The sequence below is a fragment of the Rhamphochromis sp. 'chilingali' genome, assembly GCF_963969265.1.
Source record: "Rhamphochromis sp. 'chilingali' genome assembly, chromosome: 12".
NCBI lineage: Eukaryota > Metazoa > Chordata > Actinopteri > Cichliformes > Cichlidae > Rhamphochromis > Rhamphochromis sp. 'chilingali'.
Window position 1 is genome coordinate 611,727 of NC_137939.1, and position 15,774 is coordinate 627,500.

Sequence of the window (15,774 nt, forward strand, 5' to 3'; positions counted from 1 at the left end):
AATGATTGTATTTTTATGGTGGTCACACTCCACCCTGGTCTCCTTTGTGTTCTGGAGAAATGATTCCTCTGGCAGCCACAGAGTTCTAGTTCTTAGTTGGCTGGACGACAGACGGGTCAACCGGGTTTGTGGTTCTCCTCCGGAACAAGCTGCTTTTAGATGACCATTTTTTGCCAGAGACACAGAGCCTGATACTTCTTTCCCGTTACTTTAGAACTCAGCTTGTGTTAATTATATTTAACAGACTACAACTGTAATGCAAAAACACGGTTCCCAGCGGATTTGCAAGAACATCGAACAAATGGAATAAAGTGTTTTGCTGTGTTTCATTTTTTTAGCTGCGTGTTTGAACTCCCTATCAATAGCATCTTCAGAGTCAAGGTCAGTGATAGGTATACATCAGCACTCCCACTTTTAATGAGAACCTATTCCTGCAATATCAGCTTTTTGATAACTTTATCAGAGTGAAAACAGCGTGGCTGTAAAAAGCAGAGCGCCATGTGTGTGGGAGATGACTGAGACAGACGTCATGGTTTCTCAAGAGGATACACACTTACTGAAACGGAGAGTCCACATCGCAGTGCCTGGTCTGGAAGATGGCTGCCGTAGGTGGTCCGCTTCCATGGGGAGGTGTGTTTGGTTGGAGAATGGTATGACATATGCCCAATAGTTCAGTGATAAAAGGCTTCAGTGTGTGTGTGTGTGTGTGTGTGTGTGTGTGTGTGTGTGTGTGTGTGTGTGTGTGCATGCACGTGTTTGCGTTTGCATGCACGTGTGTGTGCATGGAAGGAAGAGAAAGAGAGATGCGGGAGTTTAGTTTGAGGTCGCCTCATGCACAGGGAGATAAAATGAGCGACTGCTGTTCTCATCATAACAACCGAGCTACTGGAAGAGAGGCCCCCTCTCTCCCGAAAAGGCACACAGCTGCCCTGCTCCTCGCCTGTCCACACAGGACATTTCTCCTAAGAGTGCGCGATTGAAGTTTGAGAATTCTGATAGAATTCCTTGCCCTCTTTCCCATATCCGCGATTCGCTCGGCTTATTTTGATCCGCTGCTATAAGGTTTAAGTTGCTTCTAATGTTTTTCTGCACAATTTCACAGCGGGCCAAGCGACGAGGCTAAATATTTCATCGAGCGGTTGTTATTTTGTAGGACCAGGCCAAAGCAAACTTAAGACTGGTGAAGAATGTAATCATTTATCTAAGGACCAGGGGTGACATGCTCAATTTGGCCTAAAATAGGGCTCTATGTAGCCCACAGGGACAAGGGTGTGCATGAGTGCATGTGTACTGTATGTTTTGGTGTGTGCGTTTGGCCAACAAGGCCACTGAGTCCCAACAACCAGAGGCCACAAAGTTTGTTTTCATGTATTTCCTCCTTTATTTCTTGCATTTTGTTACAGAGTTAAGTCTCGAATAATCTGTCAGCCTTGACTAAGAATTGTGTATTTGTTGCTTTGACTTGCGTGCACTTACATCCCAGTTAAGTGAAGTAAATAAAAGCACTTCTTTGGTCCATTCATTTCAAATGAGAGAAACATGAAAGAATGAATGGAGCAACCCATATACCCCTCCCTTTTCTCACAGTGTCCATCCTAAAATACCATCAAACACACCCATGGCAATCATGAATTACTGGGAACTTTATCTAAGTCTGGTAGTGTGAAGCTTTCCCATCATTCCCTGAAGGCTCTAATGTTTCTATCGGTCGTGGACTAACCTAGCAGAGCCTTTAGCTTGGTTGTGTAATGACTGTTATTAACCTATCAAGATCAGCCGAGGGGTCTTGGCTGCGTTTTCCAGCCCCTTCTATCACTTTCCCTCAAATCCCAAAACCAAGATGGCTCCCTTAAAGCCTCACTCTTGCCCTCCAGGGAGCAGAAAACACCAAAGTCGAGTCTAATTGGATTCATTTGTAAAATAGCTGCAGAGATTTGAACATTATCTATCTATGCACCCATGACTGGAATGCAACTTTTTTTTACCCTGCCACTTTTGCAGTAAAACTGTGGTCTCTTGGTGGCCCGGAGGGCTTTTGAAAAATTGGAATCTCATGTTCATTAAACAACGAATCCCTTTTGTTGTACGACGGTGAGGGTTAGGCTTACAAGCCCTGATCTGAGAATGGATCACTTGGGTCAGTTGTGTTATTAATTCATTGCAGCGGTGAGGGAATGGGACACTTTGTCTGTTGAAAGCAAAAACCTACTAAAGAAGAAGAACGTAATCTTTTTTTCATGATAATCATATTAATCCAGAATTCAAGGGAATATCAGATGTGCTTGTACAAGTCCCTGTCACCATATTAACATGCATTATCATCAGATGTCCCTTGGAAACTAATTTGTAGACCTCTGGAGTCTCATTGCATGGCACTGTATCCTGCTCCAGCTGCATCTGTTAGTGTTTTGTTTTGGTACAGCTCAGAGCGTTTTGTGTTTGTGTGCTTTTGTGTGTGTGCGTCCGTGCTTTTGTTCTGTTTTGCAGATGTTCATCAGATAAAGACTATTACACCACCACTTTAGCAACATGAGGTTAACTGCAAAAAGGCAGATGTCCTGCAAGTCAATGGGCTGAATTAACTCTTAGTATAAAACTACTAAACTGATAAAGTGAATGTTGTTAATGCCACACTGTCTGTTGGACATAGATTCAAGGAATGGGAGTCGCTGTCCACTCTGCTCTCTGGCCACTTTGTTAGGTACACCTTGCTGCCAGTTTGGATCCCTTTTACTTTTGGAACTTTCTCCGTTTACATTACACAAATTCAACAAGGTGCTGTAAGCATTTCTCAGAGATTTTGTTTCTTGCTGTCATGTGAGGAACCACGGTCGATCCATGGTGCAGATCTCTCATTACACCACACGTCTAAGGTGACTGTACAGGGGGCTGAGAGGGTCCAAGTGTGCCAAAAAAATATCCCCCACACCTCTACTGACCTGAACTCTTGATAAGCACCGGGTGAACGCTTTCATGATTTTTAAGACAAATTCTGGACCGTCATCCAAATGTCACGGCAGAAATGGAAACTCATTCAGGCACTTTGCCCCCCAATCTTCTATTTTCCAGTTTTTGTGAGCCCATGTTAATTACAGCTCAATTTCCTGTTCCTAGGTGACAGGAACGGTACGCGGTGGTCTTCTGCATCGTAGCCAGTCTGCTTGAAGGAGATGCTCTTTTGCATACCTTGGTTGCAACGAGTGATTATTTGAGTTATTTTGCTTTCTTGTCAGCTGGAAGCAGTCTGTTCATTCTTCTTTGACCTTTTATGCCATGGGGACTGCAATTCACTGCCTATTTTCTCTTTTTCAGATAATTCTCTGTAAACCCTAGAGATGAGACCCTAGTGGGCCAGACCCTGTAAAAGCTCAGGACACAAATACAGCAAGAAACTGTAGAAATGACAGAAAACCATCTACACACAGTAATATAAAGAAAAAAAGGCATTTTATGTGATACAAGTGACAAGAAACACAAGAGCTGTGGTGCAGTAGATTAAAACATAGAATAATATAAGTATTCCACAGCCACAGAGAAGTGCACTGGTGTTTTTACTGTTCCAATAGACAGACATACAATAAATGTATTTGCATGCTGTGCTTCCATCTATAATTCTTGTGATGCAAACTGCTATATCGAGGCTTTCACTGCTGCTTGTCTCTGAGACGTCACATCAGAATCGATGACAAAACAGCAGGAAAATGCAGTCAGAAGCTCTACAAACGACTTAGTGTTTTGATTCCTCTTCTAGATGGGTCCCCAGGGGCCAAAAAGTATGTGTGCGGTTCATGGGTACAAACAATCTCCAGTTGTGAGCCTTCAGTTGGTTACAACTGGGTAAAAATGCTACTTAACTTTCCAAGTTTGGTCTAAACTTTTGTGTGACTCCATCAGTCATGATGAATATTTTGTGTTTGTTTAACAACAATATTCCACTGGTGGGATTTCCTTTGTTTTCACTCTCATTGTTCTTCCTCCCCAGATTGAGAACCTGCTGGAGCAGTTAAAGGACAAGGACAAACAGGTGGCTGGATTGAGGGAAAGGGTTCAGGGCCTTCAAACCGACTCCAGCAACACAGACACGGCTCTGGCTACACTGGAAGAAGCTTTATCAGAAAAGGTAAGAGTGATGGGGAAAAGCACTGTAAGTATCCAAAAAGAAAAGGTGAAAATCAACACTCAAGGATTGAGTTTCAGAGAGATGTTGTCCTGTTTGTTGCTGGATGGATGGAAGGTGTAAAGGACAAAACGCTTGAAAAATGTGAAAGTCCGCTGGTTGGTGTGGAGTAATGTGGAAAGTTTTACCCTTTCAGGCGTTTCAGGGAAGCTAGGATATGGCTTATGGTTTAATTAATTTTCATGCTTTACTGTGACTCACAGCCATAATTTAACGACATAAAATCCTAATTTATAGGCTTAGACCACACTAGATGTGGTCCTATCTGTAAGTAGTAAGGGAGAGAGTGAGGGACTGGTAGAGGGGAAGTCTATGGTGAACACACACAGAGGATTAGTCCATGTCTGTAACTGGGCCGGGCGCAGGGAGGGAATGATGTATAGAATGAGGAGGATAAAGGTTTCAAATGTAAGAGAAATGGAGCGATGGAAAAGCTGAGTGGCAGAAGAGGCACAGCCCCGATGGTAGAGGTGGCCTTAGAATTAATGGGGGGAGAGGTCAAGGAATGCAAGGGTGAAGGCAGAGTGAAAAATGTTAGTTTTAATAAGGAAAGGAGAAAAAACAGTGCTGGGCAAATACATGGAATAGAAATGCAATAACAGATAACAAAGCTATGCACAGAGAAGAAGTCAAACATACTGTGCACATGCCATGCGATGTAAAGTCTCAGTGGGATGTAGTCAGTACTTGCTGAGTGTTATTCTAATATTAGGTTTGTATCCGATGGTGCATCCTCAGTTTCTCTCCTCCTCTTCTCTTTAAGCTTTCTATCACAATAAAGGCCTTCAGATAAAATAAGAAAGGACAACTGTACAGACAAATAAACACAATAATTGGGCCCAATGAAGATCTGTAATGCTCCAACATAAGACTCAGATTTGTGTATACAATAACACAACAAATAAAGCAGTTAATTAAGACAGTATTGCATGTGTCTACATGAATAGGAGGATTCAGTGTAGACATAATCATTGTGCTTAACAGCTGCCATGTGATCCAAGGTCAACCAAACAGACTTACTCCACATGGGAAATAGATGGGCTGGATGTTCGTTGTAAACACTTATTGTCTGTTGTTTTTTTTGAAATATGAGAGAGCAGCTGGTCACCATGAAGCTCACCAGCACAGAGCAAGCCTGCTGCCACTCACAGGAAAATCACCTTGCTGGCCGATGTGCTTCTTTTCTTTTTTATGTTTAAATCTTTACACATTGAGTTAACGCTCTTCCAGGGCAAAGACGTTCCTGTAAAGAAGCTGAGAAACTGAAGCAAATGATTGCATTGAATAATGGTGTTATTTTTCTTGTCTACACAAATCTTTAGTGATTTGTTTATGGATTTGCAGTCATGGTTTAATGGTGCCAGCGATCTTTAACTGCAGACCTGCTTCAACAAAGAAAGAGTTTGATGTGAATTGCTTTACACAGCATCACCATGGAGATGTCACATCCTGGTCTAGCAGTATATACATTCTGTCTTGAAGTGACTGGCTTGATTTCAGACGGACTCCGTCTCTCCTCGCTTTGTTGCATGTTTAAAGTTGTTGCTAGCTCACATGTGTTGTTACTATAGGCTAAAGAATTATCATCTTGGCGCTGGAGGCTAAGAAATGGTTCCCATTTACATGTTTGTTTGCACAGCAGGCTTAAAGATCGATACTGGTTTACATTTTGTTGGCACTGGGTGCTGGTTAAGAGTTCACAGTTAGGACAGTTGTGAATGTCCAGCTGTACTGCACTGTTATGCAGTGGATGCCACGTTTGTACCTCTGCCACTGAGCATTTGAGCCTTTGCATTTGCTGTTATATATTTCTCTTGGCTTGCAGGAGCAACACTTGGAGTCCTGCATGCGATTGTACAGATTTCAAAGAGTTTTAGCTCATATAGTAAGTGTCACTGTGGAATTATCTTTCAGGCAGTCTGTTTAGACACCGATAATGTGAAAACCAGCCTAAGTGGAATCAAATACAGGAGTGTCTGACTTCCTTTTCCTCTCTCTGTATGTGTTCTTGTTTATCTCTGTTATTTCCTTGATTGTTATTTAATTGACCTGCAGCCTTTGATTGTATCTATTCAATCAAGAAGGGTTTACAGTAAGCTCACACATTTTGTCTGTTAATAGATTAGAAGCTGGTTAATGAGGGTTTCAGTGTATTCGCAGCACACAGAGCGACACAGCACATAGATGTTTTCACTTAAAATGGTCTTTTAGCACCAGCATTTGTTTTCGTTGCACATAGCCTTGCATAATGGCACAATAAACTGTAAATCCCTCTTCTGCGCCGGCCCATTTGTTTACCCAGAAACCACTTCTGATGCAGCCTACATATTATTCAGCTGTGATGAGGAGAATGCTGGCAAGCTTTTCAGACTTTGTGGTCAACACAGGGCGTGTGTAATGTGTTTACGAGCACGAGTGTGTGTCTTGCTGATCACAAACTCTGTCACAAACCTGCTCTTGGAGCCAGTCACTAGCCACACTGCTGTGGTTCTAATTAACAGGCTGGGGCACTGTGCCCATGCTGAGCACTGCTCTGTAGTGCATGTATGTGTGCTTGTCTATGATGTCATATGTGTGTTTTCTGTTGTTTATGTGTGCAGTACACTTGGGCCTCATAGAGCCAGATTTATTATCATACCCTGGTGTCTTTCTCTAAGCCCCAGACATCCTAGATATTCATAAAGTGGGCAGAGTCAGGACCTGTTAGCCAAGCAGTCTCTCTCCCTTGCCCTCTCCGTGTAGTGATGTACTGTGCCAGGGCTAGTTAGTGCAGTATTTGTCCAATTACCCAGGACTTTAAAGTTGCCAATCATGCGGTGATGCCACGTCGTAAAGTCTCATTGCTGAGCTGTGCTCTGCGCCTAAATAAACACCTGAATAAACACCCTGGTAATCATTTCAGTCCACACCTAAACACGCACACATTCACTTTAACACGCACACCTTGCTCAACCTCCCATGTGGTGGACTTGGTTTAAGGCCAGAGCTGTTGTCCTGCTGTCCAACGTGATTAGAGAAAGGAGCAAATGATGTTTGTGACATTGCAGCTCGGTTTATCAGCAGGCGGTGTGGTTGTTAGAGAGTGATCTACAATACTGCCTAATTCACCCACAGTAAATCTGTCTGTCCCTCAGCCCTTCTCTTCCTTCCTCCTCTTTCTGTTCTACTTGGCTCCCATCCCTTTGTGTCACTGCGATTATTTATAGCAGTATTATTTATGGTGGGCATTTATGAGTTTGTCTTTGGCCACACTTTGTAAAGAATGTTGGAGATCCTATTCGGCAAGATACTGCCGATAATGATAGGAAAAAATTATAATGGCACAGGGCTGGTAATCCTTTGCACAATGGATGGAAAACTGATTTATTTCATGTCGTTTCTGCTTCGTGTAATGAACATACTTTTGTGCAGATTTTTTCTTATTCCTACGTATACTTGCCAAATCAGTTTTTATTTTACCTTCTTATACTTTCTCACTGTCTCAGGAGCGAGTGATTGAAAACCTCCGGGAACAAAAGGACCGGGAGGACAGGGTTCGGCTGGAGGAGCTGGAGCAGCTGAGAAAGGAGAACCACGAATTAAAAGACAAACTGTCAGTCATGCACCCCCAGAAACAGCCTCAGAACCAGCTCGGTAACCCCAGCCCATCCCAGAACCAGAGACCAGATGCAGAGGTCAGTGTGGACTCAAGTATTATCTATTGATGTTTAGATAATAGAAAATACAAATGTGTGTGCAGTATGCATGGCTCTTACATTTTGCGCAAAAATGGTTTTGCAGTCATTGAACACAGGCACTGTGAACACACAAGAGAGGTGGTCTGTTATGTGTGTGGACTGCAGACATACAGCCATCAGTACAACCACTATATGTTTGTTGTGCTTGTAATATGCTTCCTGTACCTTGTACTTACTATGCTAACGTTTACAATAAGAGTAATTCCACATTATTACCTCCCCGTGAGCATCAACAATATAGTTAGCAACTTCCTAGCAGAGGGCCTGCCTGCACTTTGTCCCACGGGATAAAAGGATGAATTAAGAGAGAGTGATTTATGGATCTGAGAGATCCTGTATCCCTGTGCGGGTGCCAAGTCGAGGGCCTTGCAATCTTTTTTCTCTCCTTCTTTCTTCTCCTAGGCTTACAAGCCAGGACAGACCCCTGTCCTGCCAGAATTTATGAGAATGTTTTCTTTTATACTCATAATAAGCGTACACACATCTCATTCCTGTGAAATGATATCTTCTTGGATGTTGATGCCGCACCACATGAAAGTGGCAGCAGCTCAATAACTTTTTGTAGCAAACAGATTCGCACTGTGGCAGAAGTGCTGCCATAATTAGACTGTTTTGTGTACTCCGCAGCAATCAAATCTGTTATGTAAACTTAGAGATTCTTCAAAAAGACCGATGACGGTTGTGTACCTGTATACATGCGTGTGTCTCTGTCGGCATGTCCCTGCATGCCAGCACAAAAGCAACTGTCGATACGTCTGCTGTTTGTGTCTGCGTGCATTTAAATGCGGCGGTGTTGTTGATCCTGTAGCGCTGTGGCACAGGACAGGCTATGCTATAAGTATTTGGGAGGTCACTGGGGAATTATGTTGGCGCTTGATTAGATCCTGATCAAACTTATCTACCACTCCTTCATGAGTCCTTCAGCGCAGAGACGTCTGCTGACTGCTGCTTTTACTTAACAAATTCTAAGCATCGTAAAAGCTGTGCTCCAAGGTTTTGTATGGCAAAGTTATCAAATTGCGACAACATTTAATTAACAATTTAAATCCAGTGTTAAACGCTACACTTTGTTGTGTCAGTTCTTGCTCTGACTCAGTCAGATCAGTGCAAAGCTTTTTATGGCAGCTTGCTCTCCCTGTCTAGTTTGAATGCACTAATAAAAGCTGGGCGTTTGTATTGAATATTTCGTCATTGTATGCTTAAAATTTGAATAAAAGTTGAATACTACTAGGTCCAGTAATCGGTGATTGGACTGCCAAGGCCTCTGCCTTTTCCACCCACATACCACAGAACTTGATAGACCCTTCTGTGTTGTGTGGGTCCACAGGAGGGCTGGCCTGAAGGGCTAAGGTTTGACCACCAGACTCTCGCTGATAAGCTAGTCCCCCATTTGCTTGGGCCTAACTCCAGGGTAGGGCACTGGTAACCCACTGGGAGGAGGCTCCAGGGCCGACACAGTACACGCTCAGTTCACTCAGCTGGCTTGATGTCACTCTATAAGTGACGGAGGAGGTGGTCAGAGAGAGGGAGGTCTGGGCTTCTCTGCTTAGACTGGTAGTCAGATCCAGCAGAAAAAAGATGGATAGGTGGATGAATGGAGGATGGAGCAATGGATCGATCAATGGAGGAGTGTACTAAGTGCAATAAAATGGTTTTGTGATTCCTCCATTAAAAAGTAAAAAACTTTGTCTGATTTCAATTTCTCTACTGTGCCCTTCATGCTTGTCTCCTTATGTGCTACAGGGAAACCCAGTTCTGTTGGTTCTGACCATTTGCAATTTCACTATGCACAGGGACCAAACATAAACCTCTGTGTGCAACTGGCCCGCCCTCGATCAAGGATCATCACTTCTTATGACCGCTTTGGTTAACCACAAACCCCAGAGATTATGTTCTTCAGGAGCCTGAGGAGACTCGACAGGTGCACAGGGACCTTCACGGGAATAGTGGCCAAATTTGCATTTGTTGTATTTGCTTCTAATAGGTGGAGTCACAACGATTTTGGAGGGTCTTTTGTTTTTGTTAATATAAGCATCCTTCACATGCTGCGCATTAAATGCTTTTTACATGGTTACATCATTTTATTTCAACCTGACAAACACCAAGACCTCCAAAGATGGACAAAAAAATTTTTTTTTTCTCGTAGGACAAATATGATTTGCTTCTCAAGCAGCTGCAGAGTTTGTGTTTGTCATCAGGTCATGTACACACAGTGGTCCACTGACAGTATCTGCAGATGCTGGTATTATTGACTCAGTCAAGCTGTTAGCGGAGCTTTTTATCGTGACCTCAGGGCTCTGTTGGCTTAAGTGCATCCTCATCCTCTTCCCATAAAACAGTATTTGTTGATTCCAAGCTTATTAAAGGACTTCTAGAACTAAACACCAGCTCTTCAAAGGAAAGAACCTCGGGGAAGGCAGTGACCTTTTCAGAGCGGGCTGGCTAAAATCTTCAAGGCAGCACCACACCTTAAAAGACTTGACTCTTATTCAAAAGACACGTTTTTCTTTTCAAACCAGGCAAATGTCATATGCTGTCATGTCAGACTCAGTGTTGCTGGGTAGTCTTTGGCCAGGTGTTTAAAAACTCAGCACAGAGTCTGGTGGCTACACATATTTAACATATTTTGAAATATTTACACCCAAGAGACATTTCCAGGAATGATAATAAGAATTTGACTGTACATGTAATTGTATCTTTTCTGGCCTTTCCCCTCTCATAATATTACAAATTCCTTTTAGACCTACCATCCTCTCAGCCACTGGTTTCCACACTTGTCTGTGTGCTCTAGTGAAAGAAAATAGCATGCTCTGGTCCACTTAGGCCTAAAGCATTTTGGGCTGGGAAAGATGTGGATTGATGTACATGAATGAGTGTTTTCAGCCTCATGTAGCAGCAACGAGGGAAGGACGAGCCGTTGCCAAGATCCTTGATAGTCAGCACAAGCATAGTGACAAGTCATGAACTTTATGTACCGTCATAGGCTTATGTGGACCTGAGAATATTCTCATTATAATCATAATGAGCCAATAACATGGTAGCAACTCCAGATCACCTGCTGAAGTTCAAGCTGAGCATCAGAATAGGGAAGAAAGGTAATTTAAATGACTCTGAATCTGGCATGGTCTGAGGATTTAACAAACTGCTGATCTACTCAGGCTAATAAGTAACAGTTTAAAGTTAGTTTGTTAAAAAATCACTCATAAAAAAGTAGAATAGTAAACTAAAAGTACAGACTTTATATAAGTACTGTAATGTTATATGCATTTAAAATAGCTCAACATAACTGATGTTAAGCTCTAATATTGTCTGTATTTGCCGAGAAGAAACGGTAACGTGAACGTTGTCTAAAAATGGTCAAACTAGGAGCTAAATAAATAGAATGTAAATTGTACTGAGGCTAAAAGCTTGGGCTAATGAATAGATGTTAAATAAATCCCTCAGCACAAACTTACCTAAGCACTGACAGCTTGTCTGGATGAAAATAATTATCATAGCAATAACCTCTTTTATATAATAAGTGTTGAATGGGATTCCACTGAAAAAATAACACATTGGAGCACAAGAGGTGACGTTAATGAAAGGGTAGGGTGCAGACCCGCCTGCCAGATGAAAAAGGCTGAGTTACATTGTGTCGACCTTACTTCCTCTGGGAGGTGAAGCGCATGCCAAAATAACAGAGGTCATTAAATTTGAGTATGATGACTTGGTTAGGATTAAGATATGGTTAGTTTTTGGTTGAGTAGTGGTTGAGGTTAGCGTGAGGGGAACTGTTGGCAGTAGGTGGAAGTAAATGTAATATACTCTGAAGTGGATGAAACATGGCTGTGTGTCTGTGTGTGTGCGCGCGCACAAGTGTTTGTGCACATTCACTTGATGATGTTTAAACGAGTGGCCTCAGCTGTCTCAACAAGTTAAATAACCTTCACAAACACAGTAGACAGAGAGAGGTAAAGACCAGGAGAAAAAAGCAGAAACACAGAGAAAGATAATTCTAGGTTAGAAACTTCCTTTGGGATATTTTTCTCAGAGAATGGTTTGATCAGCATAACTGTGTTCTTTCTTTTTTTCTTTCAGCATTTATTTTGAAAAGAATTGAGATGTTTGGTGGTCTCATAAAATCGCAGCCAAAACAGAGCAAGTATGTAATTTTATAATGATAATGAACTCCTAGCTCTACATGAAAGATGCCCTGAGGAGGGAACTGATAGAAGCCAACCACAGAAAAGCAGGCAGCTAAATTATGAATTGTAACCTAGAATTCAGGCCTGACTTACCTTTTCCTTTTCGGTTCATGCAAGATGATAACACACCTGCTCTTGTATAATTATCAGTGCCAATGATTTAGTCCTGCAGGATGTCACAAGGTTTATTTGTTTATCTACAATTTCTTTTTTTAACTAGGTGAAAACCAAAGTAGACGGGCCACCGGCAGTGAGCCCCACGGTAGGTTCTTTTTTTGTTAGTGCTAGCTGTTAGCATATTACATGCTAGGCTAACAGCGCTAATAGGTTAAGGCTCAGCTATATTAATATGCTTATAATAAAAGAATTGAAATGTTTTTCTATTTATCTGAACCTGTTCTTTGGTAATGAACCGTAAAGTGTTAGGAAGCCTAAGTGTGAGTGTTTAGCTACGTCTGACAATGATCTGAAGTGGTCAACGTGGAGAATATTTCAAATGCTTTCATGCTGTCTAGGTAGCAGTTCACACATGGTTGTGTTTGTACCTAATGAATCCATTCTCACCCCCCAATGCTTACACAAACATATATACTCAAAGATCCAAACTACAGAGGAAGCAGTCAAGATGTGTCCGGATATCACAGATCGTCTGAGGGTCCTAGAGCAGGAAGTTGGCCGCTACAGAGAGGAATCCAGGAAGTCACAAGCTGAAGTGGAGAGGCTGATGGGAGCTTTAAAGGATGCCGAGATGGACAAATCCTGCAAGGAGAAAAAAATCTCTGATCTTGAAAGGTGAGGGTTTAAGGAATTCAGTCAGTTTCGTAACAAGTCAGAAATTGTGTGTTCTTAGAGTGTAACCGGATCTTTGTAAGGCCTCGGCTCATTCCTACGTGCTGTATTTATAAAGGGGTAATCCATGAAATATAAACTGTCTAGATTGAGTCGTCCTAGCACTTGAAACCACTTTTATGTTGCCATTCTTTTGGCCTGATGTAATCAGTCCAGAAAATGAATGTGACCTGTTTAAATATCAGTCTAATCATTTGGCTTAATGTCTTATTATTTGTTTTTATCTGTCAATGTCTGCAGACATGGGTAAGTAGATATTTAGTGTGCCCGCTAACCCCACCGTCATAATACTGCTCACACTGCCCATGATCATTACGTTGACATCATGCTGTGGTTGCTGGCTCCTTTTAAATTTTCTCAGGTATAAAGTTGGAAATTGGGGGAACTGACTGTATCTGAGCCTCAGGAAGCTTAGATTTAACTGTCTCGTTGGGGCAGTAAATGCATAATCCATTTATGGTCTTCATTCCTGTCACAGTAATAACACAATGAGAGATTTTATATGCTTCCTGTGGAGACATATAGCTTCTCTTTCGTGTTGACGTCTGCAAATCTTCTTTGCACACATTTCAATCCTGTCATCAGTGCGGTCATCTGTGTTTTCTCATATCAAATTATCCATATGTGTGTTTATATAAATGTCTTTGCATTACTTTTGACTACTGTCAATGCATCCTGTGACAGTGTTTGTGTGTGTATGTGAGTGAGCCTTTGAGTTTGCCAGGCAGGCAGCCAGCGGCATGCCAGTGGGAGGTTTTTGTATCCAGCCCAGACACTGGATGTTTATACTACTCTGTTTATTACTGGCACAGTGCTACTCAATTATCATCTGATTTATGGATTGGCATGGTGTGTATATGTACCCAAATGAGTAGTTGCTTAGTGCCAAGGCAGAAGTACAGTATGTTAGTGTTTGTCTGCATATTTATTTCATACAGTGTGTGTGTGTGTGTGTGTGTGTGTGCGTGTGTGTGTGTGTGTGTGTGTGTGTGTGTGTGTGTGTGTGTGTGTGTGTGTGGGTGAAAAAGAAGCACAGAAATGTGTACAGAGAATGTTTTTGAGTTTGAAATGTGATATTTAAAGTGGTATTTAGGCGTGTGTCTGTATATGTAGATTAATAGTGAATCAGTCTTTTGGTGGATCACGGGTTGCAAAGTTGGGGCATGAGTTTAAAAAAATATGAAAACAATCATTTTTCACACACATTGGCTTCATCAGGTGTGTTAACACTTGTTCTGGTTCTGAATGGCTTGGAATCAGTTTGCATGAGCTGTATGTTCTGGATCCAACAGTTTCCTGCCTCATTCATTACCCATTTTACAGACTGGCTGCTCTGGCATGGAAACCATGCGCTGACTCAAACTCTGTGGGAACTCCTAAGCATCAAGTAATAGGAAAGCAGTAGCTCCTACAGAATTTGTTCACAAACTCTACTCTGTTTTTCCGTGCATCTCTGCAAGAATGGATATTTTTGTTTTGTTTACATTTTTCTGCCATTCACTTGCAACTTTCATGACCTGGTCATACGCATGCTCATCGTACTTGGTGCATGTGCAGTGTCCGTGCATGTGGGTGTGCAGCGATTTCTGGGCCGCAAACGTTTTGGATCGTTGGAACAGTTCCTTTTCCCCTCAGCTCATCCATCTTATTTGGTCCCGCTGTCTCATTAGTGTCAGCCAGTCCCTCCTATCAGCACGAACCCTCACCTCTGGTTGGCATGCACAGGTCAGAGGTCACATGCAAGCCGGCCTGTGAGATCAAGGCCCATTGTAGTCCTGCAGAGTTGCTATGAACACACACAGAATAGTTGTTTGTACAGTAGTTGTTAGCATGTGTGTCTGCTATAGAAAATTGTGGGGCAACAAATCGTGTTAGTTCTCAGTGTACTTTTTGATTTAACAAAGACATTAAACAGAAACAGAAGAATCTTTGCATATGTGTTTCTGCACACGTGTTATATGAACGCATGGGCGGACGAGTGTCTGTGTGCTGATTGGACTTCTGTTGCAGAGCATGCGGAATGTAGCTTATCTGGGCAGAGGATGAATGTCTTTTTAATCAGAGTGTTTCTGTTGGAAGTCAGTCAGATGACCTATTAACCACTATCTGAATGGAGAGGGAGAACAGATGAGGAAATAGACACTTTCTCATCCAGTTGGCAGTGAAGCAAAGAGAGTCAAAGATGGATGGAGCTAACAGGCCATTGTAATAAATACCTTCCAGCACAGGGGAGTCTCACTCGCAGCTTGTTGATTGCTTAGTGATCTACTCTAAGTCATCAGTGATAACATTAGGGTAGTTTATGGGTGACGTTTTATTTACTGTTGTTAGTGTACAGTAGACGTAAAGCTAATCTGCCAAAGTAATCAGTGACATTGAACAGGCTTTGTGGAACGTATCAGCATGTCGTACTAATTCTGACGGATTTGTTAAATAGATCTCTCGCGGTTATAGATCTCTTCAAGCAGTTCGTCTGTGTGTGATGGACTAAAAAACAAAACAAAACAAGAAACCCCCCCAAACATTTTTTAGGACTGACATACTTGGAAGTTAAGAACAACTTGTGGGAATTAAAATACACGAGGTTTTAATTAACTTTCAACATGATGTCAAAGAAGAAACACTGAACTGGAGTGTATGCAGCTTCACAAATTTTAGGAATAAATTGTGGCAGAAACATAAAGCCTTAATTCTTCTCCTTTCCTTCTTGCCTCCTTCACTCATAAACTTGTAATATTAATTGTTGGAATTATGTTGTATGGTTTTCTTGATGCTTGGACAGCCCCATACTTTTAAAATTTGGGGGCTAAACTTGAAAAATAAATCA

General features: G+C 42.0%; 1 protein-coding gene across 1 annotated transcript in view; it reads left to right on the plus strand.

The window, feature by feature from the left end:
- The window catches only part of LOC308406874 (ERC protein 2), a gene marked incomplete at its 5' end in the record, with an annotated part of 171,936 nt that overhangs the window by 60,186 nt on the left and 95,976 nt on the right, over positions 1-15,774 (plus strand). Inside the window, 4 exons of the mRNA XM_080898149.1 lie at positions 3,983-4,120; positions 7,663-7,851; positions 12,319-12,360; positions 12,697-12,890. Of these exons, the coding sequence (XP_080754275.1) occupies positions 3,983-4,120; positions 7,663-7,851; positions 12,319-12,360; positions 12,697-12,890 (563 nt within the window). The remainder of the gene's footprint in view (positions 1-3,982; positions 4,121-7,662; positions 7,852-12,318; positions 12,361-12,696; positions 12,891-15,774) is intronic.